General features: G+C 34.5%; 1 protein-coding gene across 6 annotated transcripts; it reads left to right on the forward strand.

Moving 5' to 3' along the window:
* Nucleotides 1-2,356: 2,356 nt before the first annotated feature.
* LOC128165097 (polycystin-2-like) lies at nt 2,357-11,965 on the forward strand. Of its 6 annotated transcripts, none has more exons than XM_052829307.1 (15): nt 2,357-2,480; nt 2,559-2,702; nt 3,494-3,830; nt 4,710-4,823; nt 5,626-5,753; nt 5,938-6,194; nt 6,420-6,807; nt 6,915-7,151; nt 7,262-7,443; nt 7,532-7,751; nt 7,870-8,003; nt 8,099-8,216; nt 8,793-9,131; nt 9,426-9,608; nt 10,658-11,965. In XM_052829307.1, the coding sequence occupies exons 3-15, from the start codon at nt 3,587-3,589 to the stop codon at nt 10,688-10,690; spliced, it is 2,577 nt and encodes an 858-aa protein (XP_052685267.1). In that variant the 5' UTR covers nt 2,357-2,480; nt 2,559-2,702; nt 3,494-3,586; the 3' UTR covers nt 10,691-11,965. The 6 variants fall into 6 exon arrangements, 5 of the variants coding, with proteins under 5 accessions (XP_052685267.1, XP_052685271.1, XP_052685269.1 ...); XR_008241021.1 differs by adding an exon at nt 9,958-10,020 and having other exon boundaries at nt 2,419-2,702; XM_052829309.1 differs by adding an exon at nt 9,788-9,807 and having other exon boundaries at nt 2,419-2,702.
* The last annotated feature ends 4,232 nt before the right edge of the window (nt 11,966-16,197 follow it).

Here is a 16,197-nt window from a genome sequence, read left to right on the forward strand (position 1 = left end):
TGTGTGTGTGTGTGGGGGGGGGGGGGGGTTAGAATCTTGACGAGCAAAAAGAATTAAAACTAAGTACCCCCCACTTTTTGCAAAGTTAGACCTAACCATGAGGCACATAGCATCAGAGAGGGTCCAGCCCCCTCTCCCCCCCCCCCCCCCCCCCCCCCCACTTTTTCTCGCAGCAAACATAATTTACCTTAAAAAGATTGAAATGTTAATAGTGATATTGAAAAAATGTAGTCATCGGTAGTATTAAAAAAATCGTTTCATGTATCGATGCAATATATCGAACTCCTCTGCAATGGAGAGAGAGAGAGAGAGAGAGAGAGAGAGAGAGAGAGAGAGAGAGATCTCCCGACCAGTCCTTTAGAATCTGACATTAGGTGGTAATTCTGGTAATTCATTTTTATTCCTCCATGATACATTGGTTCACATGGCTTGTCTATTTTCTATTCATGATTTGATTTGAACATATTTTATTATGCAAAATAATATTTACATAATAGGATTGGGCAGCAGGCAAAGCCTATTTAAGCCTTCTCCACTAGGTACAAGGTAGTCATATGTATAAAATACAAGAATTGTGGAGTTAAATGATACAATTAAGAATACATGATTTTTTTGTGTAGCAAAGTGATTTTCTATTCATGTAGAACGTTGTTGCATTTCCTCCAATTTTCAGAATTTTTATCTGGCTTTTAATTTCTATTCACCCATTTTTACAATTTCTTTCCCTTTTCTTTTTTATACGATTATTTTGAAAAATGTACGAAAATGTACAGAAACGTTGCGAAGGGACCCAAATTTGATATCGTTTAACATAAATTGCTATATTGCTTTTGATATGTGTGAATGTGTGTTTTTAAGAAAAACCCCATTTGGAAATAGAATAAAGAAGTTAAAAACGTATCGATTTTGCAGTAGTCAGAGAATGTGGGAGTATTAAAATCTTTTCAGTATACAGTTCCACACTCAGGGATATATGATGGGGCTCTCTGATGTTTTGAGACATGACGTGCCTTGCACGCCAAATTTCTCTTTTGTTTATAAATACAATATTTGTATACAAATTTCATGGAAGGAGAACTCTTGTTTAAAAGTAGATTTAAGTCAATAAAATTGATAAACGTTTTTTGGTGGAAAGTTTAACTTCCTTATCGCCCCTGAAATCATGATATCCTAATAAACTTTTTTGTGTATAAACTTTTATTGATGGCGATCATAGGTCTCATGAACATACGGGAAATATAATAATACGAAAAACAGCGATCGATGAGAATAAGATTAAACTGCTATGCGATTTATTGATCTACATCGGTTCTGTCCATGGGAATCAACATCTGTCTATGTTAACACGCTTTTTGGTCCAAAATGTGTATTCAAACAATAAATGGAATACTTTCAAAAATATATAAAAATATTCGCGCGCGGTTCAAGATGCGTACACTTAGAAATTAACCAAAATAGTTCTAAAGATAAATATTTTTAACTTATTTCATTTTCACTTTTTTAAATTTCTTTTCATCATATGAAGCATATAAATATATGATGCTCAATTTTAATCTATAAATTTCAAACAATAGAACCCCTAAAAAAAAAGATTTGGAAAAAACAAAAACGATTCATGGCAGTTTTTTTAAGATGCAACAATTTTTGTGTGATTATTAGGAATTGATAGACAGGTGATCAATATACATATAAAATAGAATACTGAGCTAAACAACTGTCTCCTGGCATAATTTACCTTTAAAATACGTCTGTAACTTTATTTTATTGTGAAAAGTAAATTATGCACAAAGGAAGCAACTTATTTTTAAAAATGTGATAAGTACGATTATGCGCGTGTGTGTAATTTAGTGATATAATTTACCGCGGTCAATTTAGCCGGAGTAATTTTAAAAACTCCCTGACTGTTGTTATTAACCTCCCCATCTCTCTCTCTCTCTCTCTCTCTCTCTCTCTCTCTCTCTCTCTCTCTCTCTCTCTCTCTCTCCCTCCCTCCCTCCCTCCCCCTCTCTCTCTACCTTTCTAAAACAAGAAGTTAATCTAAATAAGACTTATTCTTTTCAGTCTGCGGGTCTCAGTAAACTCTAGAATAAATTGGCAGAGTGGTTTTTTTAAAAGTTTGATTCATTTATTTCTTCAAATCTAACTAATTTACCGATTGAGTAAGGATAACTAATTAAACTATCAATTGTAAAACTGGCTATTGGTGACTGGAGACGTGTCTAATATGTTCAGATTTAAATGTCTTCTTTACAATTGATGCAATCTATTTTATGAACAGTTTATCAAGATGTACGCTATTGACAAATGTTGTAATGTTGAAGCCTAACTAAGTTTCATCGACCGAGCATTCGATTGTCATATTTTAAAAAACAGTTGTGGCCTATGGACAAAGTTCTCCGTAGTGTATTAAGATGTGTACATTCCGGACTCAATCAATGGATCCTATTGATTTTACCTATGCTTAGAATGCGCCACCACAGGTAAAGCTAACACTTTATTCCACAATAATCGCCGAAAATCAATGAAAATGAATATTTAATGGGACAGGTTTCCAAAAGTTTTGTTTCAGCAGCTACTTATTGTTATTTTCTGCTGACGCCATTATTGATCTGGGACCATCACCGTGGCAGCGGGTCGATCGCCGTATAAAGACCTATTACGTACCAGTTTCGCCCAACATCCGTGCAGCACTTTTCAGAAAGGTAAGCTCTTGTGATTTATCTTCTTTTTTTTTTAGCGATATCTGAGTATTTTGCCATTTTCTTTTCAATTATCATATTATTTAGCCATGGATGAAAACCATTTGGACAACAATGTTCCACTTATCGTAAATTTAAAAAAAAATAATTTTTGGTCAGTGATTTAGATCTAATAATTAGTGAAATAAACGTGCATTTAGCAGTTGGATATTACCACAGACATGTATTGAATATATGATTTATTATAGTTCATATTTATAAAGATGATCACTGAAATAAAAGTTCTTGTATTGGTTGATAAAATCGCCTTGATAGTTTACTCTGAAGAACTTTTACATTGCATCTTTAGAAAGGTAAACTTTTCAAGTTCCCGAATACATTAGATTGTATAAATAACGTTTTCTCTTTCAATGCAGAAATAACCCAGTTCCCTCGTTGACAGTGAAAAAATCAGACTAAATAAACGAACGATTTACCTAACGATAAAAGCGCCACCTATTGAAAATATTTACTTTAATTAGACCATGAGTGGTCGTTCTTGATAGCAGCATCATCAACCAAACAATTTTCCATTACTTTGTAAACTTTTTGAAAGAGTGACGTGTAAGTGAGGATATGCTGTTCTAATCAATCTTTAACTTCGAAACCTACTCAAGCATATCATTGTTTTGATAGTAACGAAAGAAAAGTTAAGTCCAGTGTAAACTTTCATGACTTCACAAACTGCAATTGATCACATTGGTTATGCGTCTGAACCGATCGCCTGACTGAGTTGATACTTTCTGTCTTTTCAGTTTCACAAATCGCTGCGTTCGTACATAGGTCTCATATCTAACTTTTGGCACACAGTCAAATAGGCTTTGTTGTGATTGTTCCAAGACTTAATCATGACCTCGCGGGACAATCGTCCTACCAGTGCTCAGTCACGCACGGCTTGGGGTACCGACATGGATTCTGGTTACGGTAGACCGGACAATCAGTTCGAGTTTGGGCCCAGAGACGACCCGGATTTACCAGTGGCAATGGAAAACGATATATACATGGATCGCGACAAGGGAAAAAACGAGGTGGCTCCTACCAAACCCACCGAGAACCAGGGATGCTTCACCAAATTCAGGAAGGGCGTTAGATGTAAGTTTAGAAATTCATCTTATATATCCAATGATCAAAACAATTTAACCTATTATACTGGCAGATTTAATAACCATTCAACAAAATGGGACAAGGGAAGGCCAGGGAAGGGGTCTTGATCGAAGTATGTCAGATTTGTATATTGATTATAATTGTAATAGAGATAGGTATTGCAATTGTTCACATTGGTGAATATACACTCTTTTACTGCTAAACTGTCAGTTAAATACACACAATTTGATTTCATAATGTTATATTTCTAAAACAGTAGATAAATGTTTCATATACATGTAAATCATTAACGTCAAATTATTTTGTGAGAAAAACTCTGGGAAAGATGTAAATTTTTAAATTTAAACAAAGAAAGAACTGTTTTCTGTACCTAGAGGAAAATGGTTTTTAATTTTATCTCTGTTTTGAGGCCCATGTGTGTATTCAATCTTTGTCCTGCTTTCAATACTTATTGATTAAATACTGAGCCAAGGATCGGACATTTAAATTTTGTTTATTCAAGTTTACTTAGTAAAGGATTTGAGACCAAAGTCTTCTAACACTGAATTGAAATGAATTATTGATTTCTAATGGCAATTTTTTAAAAGTGTGTGAGGAATTTATGTTCCATGCACTGCCTTATCCCAAATTAGGGGTTTGGTAAGGAATCTGCAAAAATTAAATAATTATCAAACATATATACATAAATATATAATAATGGGGGCATTAAATATCATGTATTATTTCAGGATAATTTAAGCCTCTTTATTTTCACTTTTATTTGATTAAAAATTATCAGATTTCTGCAGAAATGTGAAAAAAAAGTAATCATATACATACTTAAGTGGTACTCTAATTGATTATGGTTGTGTTGTCATTTGTATTTAGCTCTGTGGGCGACCAGGCAGACTGAGGAGACAAAGGGGAACCGAGAACTCCACGTGAAGACCACACTGAGAGAACTCATCATCTACCTGGTGTTCCTCATCATCCTTTGTGTTGGTAAGAGGGACAAAAGATATCACAGACATTGCATGTATCAGTAAAAGAAACCAACCCAAACAAAGAAAAAAACAATCTATCTGCACAAAATGAAGCATCTCTGGTATTGTCCACTGCATTGATCTTTGATGTTCTATTCCTGAAACCATTGATTGTTTTATTGATTTTTCGTACCTGGAAAAGAAGCTTATGCATATTCCATGAGCTTAGCACACCAAAGCAGCAATTATCAATACACATGAAATATTGATCTCTGCTCTTTGGTGTGTATTGCTTTATCGATTGGAATTTTACTTCAAAACTACCTGTGTTGATATAATCAAGTATAGGGAGGGAAAAAAAGAAATTCTGAATGTTATTGATTACCTGTTAATTGAAAATTCTTCAACTGAAACAAGCATTTTATAGCATAAATTTTACTTAGTACAAGGGATACAAAATACAAGTGATAGATAGGTTGATGATTGATTGTAAACAAAAAACATTTGACTGACCCTTTCAAATCAAGTTTCCATGATTTAAAGTTCCTATTAGTACTACAGTACAAGTTGATATAATTGAAAAGCAGAAAGATTTTCTTTCATGTGCTTATTTTGCATATCAACATTTTATTTACCCATCTGAATACAAATGCTAGTACATGTACTTCTTTGAGGGGAAATCTATTGTATTACCAGGATTCAATAACTTATTTATTTACTGCTTCTTAATGTAAAGAAATTACTGATAATGGTATAAGATGAATATTGCCCATCACTAATGTGTATGAATTAATAATATGAGATTGATTTGATTATTTCAGTGACCTTTGGAATGACCTCCACTACCATGTACTACTACACCAAGGTCATGAGTGACCTGTTTTTGGACACCACCCATGAATCTGGCGGTACTTTCAGGACAATCACCAACGTTGATGATTTCTGGAAAGTGAGTACATGTGTACAATGCATTCCTTAAATTTTATCTGAATTAATATTTTTCATCACTTTTACAGTTTATATTCTCTGTAGAAATTTCATATACTTATTTTATGAAAAATAGATATTGATATGCAGGCAGTACATGTAGTTATTGTATTTTGTACTGACCTCTTTCCCTGTGCAATACGTAGTTTGCCCGAGGCCCTCTGATCAAAGGTCTGCACTGGGAGACCTGGTACAACAATGAACCCCTACCTCCCTCTGAACAAGGCTACATTTACTACGAGAACAAACTGCTGGGACTCCCCCGTCTCCGTCAACTCAGAGTCAGTTCCAACTCTTGTGTGGTCCATGAAAACTTCAAAGATGTCATCCGTGAATGTTACGACTCTTACTCTGCCAATCTTGAGGACAAGACTACTACGGCCAATGCTGATAACTACACAGCGTAAGTACAGGTTCAGAAGTTATTTGATGTGCCAGTATGTGTCACTGGTGCAGTGCTTGGAGAATTAAGTCTGAATTTTTATGTTTACCATGTAATTAAAGTCTGAAATATCTTAATGAATATATTTTCAAATATATTGCCAGTTTAACAAGTCATACATGGATGTAATCATTATTTCAGAAAAATGTTATGTTATTCAATATAGATAATTTTTTGTCCTTTCAGATTCGCCTACAAGACTGAAGAAGAACTGGATGGAAGCAGCCATGAGGCAACCATTGCGACATACAGTGGAGCTGGATATGTTCAGAATCTTGGCAAAACACAAAATGAATCCCTGGAAGTCATAACATATTTGTTTAATAAACTGTGGATAACGCGAGGGACTAGAGTATTGTTTGTTGATTTCACTGTGTACAATGCCAACATCAACTTGTTCTGTGCCATCCGGCTGATTGTGGAGTTCCCAGCCACTGGTGGAGCCATTCCATCTTGGGATTTCCGTACCGTCAAGCTGATCAGATACGTTACCATCAAGGACTATTTCATCATGGCCTGTGAACTTATCTTTGCCCTCTTCATCGCATATTACATTGTTGAGGAAGCCCTTGAGGTAAATTTTACATAGATAGCATATAGAAATTTAGTTTAATCATCTGTATTTTATAATAGGGCTGATCTTTCTTTTTGATTTTAAAAGAGATTTTAAATGTTTTACAGATCAAGAAACACAAGCTGTCATACTTCAAGAGTCTGTGGAACATTCTGGATCTGACTGTGATCATCATTGCCCTGCTGTGTATTGCGTTTGACATATATCGGACGGTGGAAGTAGACAACAAACTCAGCGAGCTCATCAGTCACCCAGACCAGTATGCTGACTTTGAGTTCCTCAGTTACTGGCAAACAAGATTCGACAACGCCATTGCTATTGCTGTTTTCTTTGCATGGGTGAAGGTAAGATTTCCATAATTATTAGAGACTTAAGACTTTGAATCATGCAATAAAAAGCAGTTCTCTATTAATATGTACATGTAGTAACTGAAGACCAATGTTTTCCTTAACAGATTTTCAAATACATCAGTTTTAATAAGACCATGACCCAGCTCTCCTCCACCCTTGGTCGTTGTGCCAAAGATCTGCTCGGATTTGCAGTCATGTTTTTCATCATCTTCTTGGCTTTCACCCAGCTTGGATATCTGTTGTTCGGAACCCAAGTCAAGGATTTCAGCAATTTCGGCAACTCTTTGTAAGACAGTTATGATCTTTGATTTTTTTTCTGAAAATTTTCACTCCAGCACTGTAGATATAAAGGAACTTGTCCATTCTTTCCCTAGCTTCACACTGTTCCGTATCATCCTGGGAGACTTTGACTTCCATCAGCTGGAGGCTGCCAACAGGTACCTGGGACCTATCTTCTTCATGCTGTTTGTCTTCTTCGTATTCTTTGTCCTGATCAACATGTTCTTGGCCATCATCAACGACACCTACTCTGAAGTGAAGGGAGACATGGCTAACCAGATGAATGAGTTTGAGATGACTGACTACTTCAAGAGAGTAAGCCATGCATCTAATCAGATTACAAAAAAGAAATCTTTGTTTTAATAAGTCTTCCTGTGGTCTAGTTGAATTGCATGTAATATTACTAAAAAAAAATTTTGTGACATTTTTGCAGGGATACCAGAAGATGGTAGACAAACTGAACCTGAAACGTGACAAGATCCAGGATATCCATGAAACCCTGAAACACGCCGACATCAACGGTGATGACAAACTCGACTTCGACGAGTGGAGACAGGACCTCAAAACGTAAGTTTGCTAATCAAAGGACATCCATTTAGTCTCAGAGATACTTAATAGAGTTGGAATATATATACTGACCAGTTAAAAACAATTTCTTGTAGCCGTGGTTATGCTGACGGTGAAATTGAGGCTCTATTTGCCAAGTATGACATTGATGGGGATCGTGTTTTGGACAAAGATGAACAAATCAGAATGCAAGAGGATCTCAATAACCAAAAGGTATTTAGCAATAACTTCTAAGAAAGAGTTGATTGAGTTGATTAGATGAAAAAAAAATATATGAAAAGCTAATTTTGTTGGTTAAAAATTTTTGAATGTTAATTTCAGTTATTTTTGGGAGGCAAAAATTAATCACCCTTTTTCACAAGAAATGTATTCAAAGAATTATTGTCAGAGTAAGGGTATTTATTGTAGAGAAGCATGTTTAAATATAGAAAACTAAAAGGCAATAAAGGAAAAAGGAAGGTAAAATGTGCATCAATAACCCAAGCTGCTTATGACATTAACATGATCATATTTTACACAAAGCAAATATTTTGCACTGTCAATCCTTAATGGATTGCTGATAATCCAAGCACTGGCATAGTATTTAGTCCAAGAAATCAACTGACTTAAGAGTGCCACTGCTTTTTCACTACCATAGTGACCAAATACCACTTATTTCTTTCGCAGTACTCACCTGACGTGGAGTAAACGCTGATCAATTTACATTGATGATGAGTTAATATGTTCCCAAATTAAAGACATAGCAAATTTATGAACATAAGTTATAAGTGTTATTTACCTATCCAATAGGCTGCTCTCAATAAAGAATATGATGAACTGGAGAAGACTGGAAACAGACCTGGAACAGCACGCAGGGCCAGCAGCAGGATCAGCGAGAACGACGACAGCGGAGATGAAAGCTCGGAAATGGATGAAAATGGATCCAAATCTACCAGATCAGGCAGAGGATCAAATGGTGTATCATATGAAGAATTCACAGTTTTATCCCGAAGGGTGGATAGAATGGAACATTCAATTGGCAGCATTGTCTCTAAAATTGATGCTGTTCTAGTTAAATTAGAGGCAATGGAAAAAGCAAAACTCAAACGCAGAGAAACAATGGGCAAAATATTAGACAGCATCACAGAGGTATGACAGCAAATCTTTTTTGTATAACAAGACATTTTTTAACTTAACTTGCACCAGTCTGAAAAGTATTAAACAAGATATCCCAGTCCTCTAAAAATAAATCACTTGAGTTTCAGTGATACACTTGTTCACATTTGTACCTGTAATTCATTGTGTGATTGTTTTAACAAGTTTGCTCACTTTGTCACTGCAAAAGGACAGACTCCATTCACCTTGATGGATGGTCAGTGCATTCACTGGTAGGCAAGTCTGTCACACTTTGTACACTGTGTAATAATATCGTGTGTTGTTTAGACCGATGGCAGCAATAGTGATGAAATAAAAAGAGAACAAATGGAAAAATTAGTCAGAGAAGAATTAGAGCGATGGGATTCAGAGACGTCTTTTTCACCCAGTGGGCGCGGTGCCTCTCCCAGTAGTGGGAGCAGTGCCCGGGGGGTCAGAGCTAGATCCCGACCAGGCTCCGGACAGCATGGGGTAAGTCAGAGTAGAGGCTAGAACATTTTTTTCATAATTACTGGAAAATGCTTCAAAATATTATATTTTATCAGTTAGGTGTGGGAGTGTAAATTAGACTTTATAGAGTTCACAGTGGGATTTTGTTACTTGTATTCATTGCATAAATCAACACTTAAATTTGATCTACTTGTATGAAGGCCAAGAAATAGTTATTGGGGTATGTTAGGTTTGGATTATTGAGTGAATTAATATTTTTTAATGAACTTTAAAGCTAATGTAGTATTTGACAATAACAGACTTAACACATTTTCATTGTTGATTATATATATCTGTTACTTATAAAACATTTGACTTGTCATTAATGCAGAGTTTGGAATAGTAAGTTTTATATAGAATGTTCTGTTCGTTTAGACCTCAGAAGTGTAATATGGTAAATATGTCAGCACCAAATTATTTATAGTCAAAATTTAAACAAATCTGTTTTGTTTCATTTTGACATATCATTTTGTTGCAACTTGCGTTTATGTTAACTTGTTACTTTATTTCTTTCTGTAGAGAAGTTTATTAGTTTCAGTATACATGTACATATGGTGTAAATGTATCTTAATTTTCCTTTTTTGTTTTTTTTGTATAGTACATGTACTTTGAAAATGTCTTGACATTTACTCAATAGTCAAGGGTTGTGATTTCAAAGAACCATGACATTTGTGTTTTTGTTGTTTTTTTTACTAACAAAGTTTGATCACATGATAATGAATTTGACGAATAATCAAAGTCTTAATAACAATAACGAGTAAATCATGAAATAATGGTAATGGAAATTTGTGCAGAAAACAGTACATTTACTACTGAGTTAATTACATTAAAAATAAATGTAATTTTAAAAATGAAACCTTATTGACAGAGATTTTCTAATGTTCTATGAAGAGAATACATAAAAGTTTAATTTTTTTTTTCTCCAAAAAATAAAATTTCTCAACATATTTTAAAAAACATTGTATTATAGATTTACAGGACTGTTTTTGCTCGGTTCTCGCTGAAAGTAATTATCACTCTCTTCCTTTCAGGATTACTATGACTCCCGAGGGTACCATGTATGAACAAACGAATTCGAACAATGACGTTTTACTTTATCATTCCTGCCATTGAGCTGAATCTCGCAGTTTTCTAGCAGTTATATTGAGTGTCTGTAGCCGCTGCAGAATTCCTAGCACTTCTTAATGGGATAACTCTCTGCTGACATTCTCTGGAACCATTTTTGTTGTGTGACTGTGATAGATATATTATTAACATTTTTAATATTAACATAAGTGCTGAAATCTTCTGAGCATTTGACAAATACCATGATGTTAGATTTAGCTGAATATAAAAAGAATTAAGATTCTTTTAAAGATCAAAGGTTTGAAGGAGACCATCGGAAAATGAGCAGAGCCACACCCACATTAACCACCTACATACAAATCTGACATCATTGGACAATTTGTCACATGCTTAGTTCAAATGTCCTGATGGGGACCAACAGAAATTTATGCAATTGCTAAACTGCTGATAGCATTGACCATTGTATCCTGCATTTTGATAAATGTTTGGTGTTTTATTATATATATTATATTTACACATTTATGAAAACCAGTGTGCTTTTGCAGAGTACCGTCCAATACCATCTTTAATTTGTTTACCTCCTTATCAACAGTAAGCTATCCCATTGTGAATTGTGCATTATTTCTTTAGATGCCTACAGTTTATAATTGTGATGTGTTAATCTAGTCTATATGTCTCCATTGTTTTCAAATTTCGATTATGACGTCCAATTTACAGGATTTCTTGTTTTATATATTGTTGAACCTCCGATCAAATTTGTCTCTAATTGCATTTCCACAGAGCTTGTCAGACATACTAAAACTAAACCTTGCAATACAACCTGAGCTGAACTAATTGCAATACTTACTGTATGTGATCTTTCTTCTGTTTTTATTGTGTCACTCTCAACAATTCATGATTTGTTTGGTCATGAAGCTCTATCAACTCTCAAAGTCTCATCAGAAATCCGTCCATGTCTGACGTTTGTAACCTCCGAGTCCCACTATGATCAATGTCCAAACTATTGAAGAAGAAAAAAACGAGGTCAATTTGGCAAATACCAAACCATAAACCTAATTATCATTTGTAAATGGATTGTGTTTTTTATGTGAAAAATAATTTGTGACATAATAATACTAGTATACATGTATGTCTATACTTTTGGAAAATATAAATTTTGATGAAGATCACGTGAGAGTTCAGAGGTTACAGACGAGGTTGTAACCCTGTTGTGTCCGACCTTTGTGGTAGCTGTACTTAACTTGTTACCTAGCTATTAAACTTCACTGCATTGACATGGTGTTGCTTGTGATTGATAGTCACTGCCCGAGACTGGATAGTCACTGCCCGAGACTGGATAGTTACTAACCCTACAGTAAGAGACCAGTTTGTAGCATGACGTGTATGATACACAAAGATTTACTATCAAAGATGAAACCATTGAAAATTAAGCATTAACAAAGTAGAGAAACGCATGCATATCTCGTAATTTTAATACATTAGCATGGTAATGAACATCACACAAGTATATATTATTATGTTATTAAAATAAATGTATACAAATCTTTACTTCTCGGTTGGCGTTCATTATGCTTTACATGTAAGTTATATATAGCGTATTTTTTCGCGATCAACTGTTGGAAAATACTGTCCCTCACTTATTCAAACGGAGTGTTTTGGGTTTATTACTCATTTAAAGTCAATCGGGTTTTTAAAAATATTTATAATCTCAGATTTCCGACCTTTTAAAGAATAGGAACGCTTTTGAGTAAATTCGCTTTAAAGTAAGGTGGTAGGGGACAAATAGCGATATTAATTTGGATAAAAGTACTTTGATTTTAAAAATATATTTTCAACGGTTTATAATTTTCAGATACAGAAAATACTTGTATGTTTTAAAACATTTTGAAAGGTAAGAAAGACCGAGCGGGATTTGAAATCGTGTCTTATTGATGGGTAGCTAACGCTATAACCCATTGCGCTAAGGTTACAGGAGCACCCATTTCAAGATTGAAATTATCCTTACTGTTATGTTCTCCTTGCTAACTTGTAATGATGAGTTTGACCTTGCTGTAATGACAGTCTTAGCGTAACTTGAGCTCGATATCATTGATTTCATCGATGATTGTTAAATATTGATATCACTGTTTTAAGAAGTTGACTTAATGACAAACTTTTTCTCATGGTTTTAAGTATAAACTCGATCCCGTAAAGTTTATACTGAGGTTACTGTAATAAATGATTTGACCTCATGTTATGATGAACATGACCGTAATAATACATGTAGTTAGCATGGCTTTACTGATACAATAAATACTGTTAAAATATTAAAATTTACTGTTATATCATTGCAATAATGAAATTAAAGTAATGATTATATGGCGAAAACTACCCACCCTGTCAGATATTGTACGGTTTGAGGTGCCTCAGTGCTGAGTACAATTTGATTTACCTGGCACTTATCAATAAGTTATATATAAGCATTAGACCAAAACCAGATCATTTTGCGTTTGGGTATATACATAATCTAAATAATGAGTACAGGAACACTTGTCAAGGGGATGAAAAATTATATGATAAACACAATTTTTTGCATTGGTCCTATTAGTCCACATTGTGTCATGAAAAATCATGCGCAAAGGTGAGAAAAAATCCCATTATATAAATTCCAAGACACTTACAGACCAGTAGCATTACCCCCATGCTTTCTAAAGATTTTCGAAAAACTTTTACAAGAATTAAACCTAATGTATTATCAACTATTGGTTTCCCAAATCCACAACAGCAGGGATTTCAGCCAAAGCTAGATTGCCTTAAGGACGTTTGATCCTGCGATCAAAAGTCTTAAAGTTTTTTTCTAAAGTATTATTTAAAAATCCTACTACATAGCTTAACCAAAATTCAAAACAAAAATTTTGGGGTCTAATGCTTCATTTGGAAATACGGTGTATTTAATATTTAATATGCAGATTGCACATAAATCGCTTTTACCTCTATATTTTATAATCGGAATGAACTATGGCTTCAAATACAAATTTATACTATTTATAATGAATAGAATAAAAATAATCATAAAGAAAAATATTACAATTTCTTCAGCTAATTGATATTATGACCTTTTTGCACTGATAAAACGCTATTTTTATCCATTACCAATTCAACATGCAGAGAAATTTTTAAAAAGTCTCAAACCTTTTCTCAAATTATGATAAACTCGTCAGAAAAATCTTAAAATTTCAGAAAATAAAACAAAGAGTATGGGTCTATAATGTAAAATTTGAGATATGGCATGAAATAAGCTGATTTTAGGCAAAAATTGGGATTCATTTTTCCTTGACTTTTATGAAATATAAGTTAAATTTGCCAATATGTGTCGATAGAAATATTGAAAAAATTGTAAAATTATGTTGTTTGTAACAAAATGAAGATATCCTGCTGCACAAACTATCTAGAAATTTTGTTTGCGCTGAAAATAAAGAAGTTAAAGTTACATTACTCTAAAACAACTGCGTTATGAAAAATGTTCATTTTCTTCTTGAAAACATTCCGCCACAAAATATAGTCCCATACTAAACTCTGTAAATATGTGATTTTTCCGTTACTATTTTATTCAAGATACTTTAATTGGTATTATAAAGTTTGAATTTATGAGTAGAATCAATATATGATGCATAATTTCTAGAATAGAGGTGACCCAAAATGACTACCCAAAAACAGAGGAACGAACCTCTTTAAGGCATCCTTTAACTATTTGTCAAAACTAAGAACTTGGTAGTCCCGTATATATGTATGTCGCTTTCCTAGATACACAAAAAGCATTCGACACAGTCTGGAGGTATGGCCTAATGTATCTTATCTTATCGCCTCGAAGTTTCAGGACGCCTGTGGAGTCTTATTGACGACTGTAACCAATACCCCATGTTCCGTTGTAGTAAATTAAACAAGCTCCTCCTGTTTCGCAGGGAGTTAGTTCGTCAAGATGGAATCCTGTCAACACTTCTCTACTTAGTTTTCATTAACGACCTGCGTGGAGAAATTCAAAACCAGTCTCCGACTATGGGTATTTACTGTATCACTTGTTCTAACCCTACCCTTGCGGATGATATCTCAGGCATAGCTTTATCTCCTGCAGCAATCCAAAATATTCTCACCACAGCATTTAAATACTCTTTAAAGGGGCATGGTCACGATTTTGGTCAAAAATTATTTTTCTGATTTTAATATTTACAATGCTTCAGAAAGGCATTTTTAATAGGCAACCAAAATTTGAGTCAGGCACGTAGCATCAGGGGGGGCCAGGGGGGGGCCTGGCCCCCCCACTTTTTCTCGCAGCAACAAATTTTTAAAAATTTACATATAGAAAATTGAATTACCATGGAGTTGGCCCCCCCCCACTTTTTTGGGAGTATGTAAAAAATTTATATGAAAATAAGGAAATGAGGATTGAAATTGAAGTTATATACTACGCCAGCCCCCCCCCCCCCCCCCCCCCCCCCCCCCCCGGATTAAGATTTTGAAGATTTTGGAAAAGTTTAAATTTCCTTTTTTTTTTTTTTTTTTGCTTGTCAAGATTTTTTGGATGAGTCTGCCCCCCCCCCCCCACTTTCAAAAACGATGCTACGTGCCTGTGAGTGTCATTTGTTGAGTTATAAGAGTTACAGAGCTTGAAATTCTTCGCTACGCAAATAAAGCGTTTGTTTACATTTTGAACGTTGAAGTAAAAAATTCAGTTTTAAACCTAAAACGAATGTGTTAAACGTTAGGAACTGTTTATCTATGCTTAAAATAAATAAAAAGATAGACAAATAAGCTGGAATTTTTTTTTACTGGTATATTAAACCTATGCAAACAAAAACAGGGCACGAGCCTTGTTTACATGTTAAAAAATTGTGAGCCCTGTATCTTGCTTATAACTCTACGAATGACTCTTAAATTTAATTTGATCATTAGAAATGTATTTCTAAAGCATTGTAAATAATAAAAACATAAAAATAAAATTTGACAAAAATCGTGACAGTGCCCCCTTAAATTTGAGATTCAAGTTTAATACAGGCAAGTCAAGTGGTCTCCGGTTTTCTCTCTCACCAACTCATAATCATTCACCTGCTTCATTATTTCTTGATACAGTGCCTGTCTATATGTCTAAGACATGTAATCATCTAGGTATTCACCATCATTCAAAACTTGTCAATACTGATAAAATCGTTAACGCATGTAGGAGAGGACAACAAGACTGCTTTGCCTTTAAAATACGTGAACATCTCAACCCAGATACCATATCCCGACTTTTCACCAAAGTTGTTCTCCCTTCCATCGTGTATGGGTGTGAACTATGGTACGACCTACGCAAAAAAAAAAGATCTGCAAGATCTGAACACTCGATCTTCAGCATTTTATTTGCAAACATGTAATTGGCCTCCGAAATAGTACAAGATCGGACATATGCGAATCACTCTTTGGGCTTCTTCCAATAACATCCGAAAACTACAACAGAAACCTCATTTTTGTAGGCCTATTCTGTATAATC

Source organism: Crassostrea angulata, chromosome 10 (assembly GCF_025612915.1).
Source record: "Crassostrea angulata isolate pt1a10 chromosome 10, ASM2561291v2, whole genome shotgun sequence".
NCBI lineage: Eukaryota > Metazoa > Mollusca > Bivalvia > Ostreida > Ostreidae > Magallana > Magallana angulata.

Bases quoted from the DNA above. Each gene is read 5' to 3' on its own strand.
- LOC128165097 (XM_052829307.1), top strand. From the start codon at position 3,587: ATGACCTCGCGGGACAATCGTCCTACCAGTGCTCAGTCACGCACGGCT. The intron at 6,195-6,419 runs GTAAGTACAGGT...TTGTCCTTTCAG, and splicing joins AATGCTGATAACTACACAGC to ATTCGCCTACAAGACTGAAG. The intron at 6,808-6,914 runs GTAAATTTTACA...AATGTTTTACAG, and splicing joins TTGTTGAGGAAGCCCTTGAG to ATCAAGAAACACAAGCTGTC.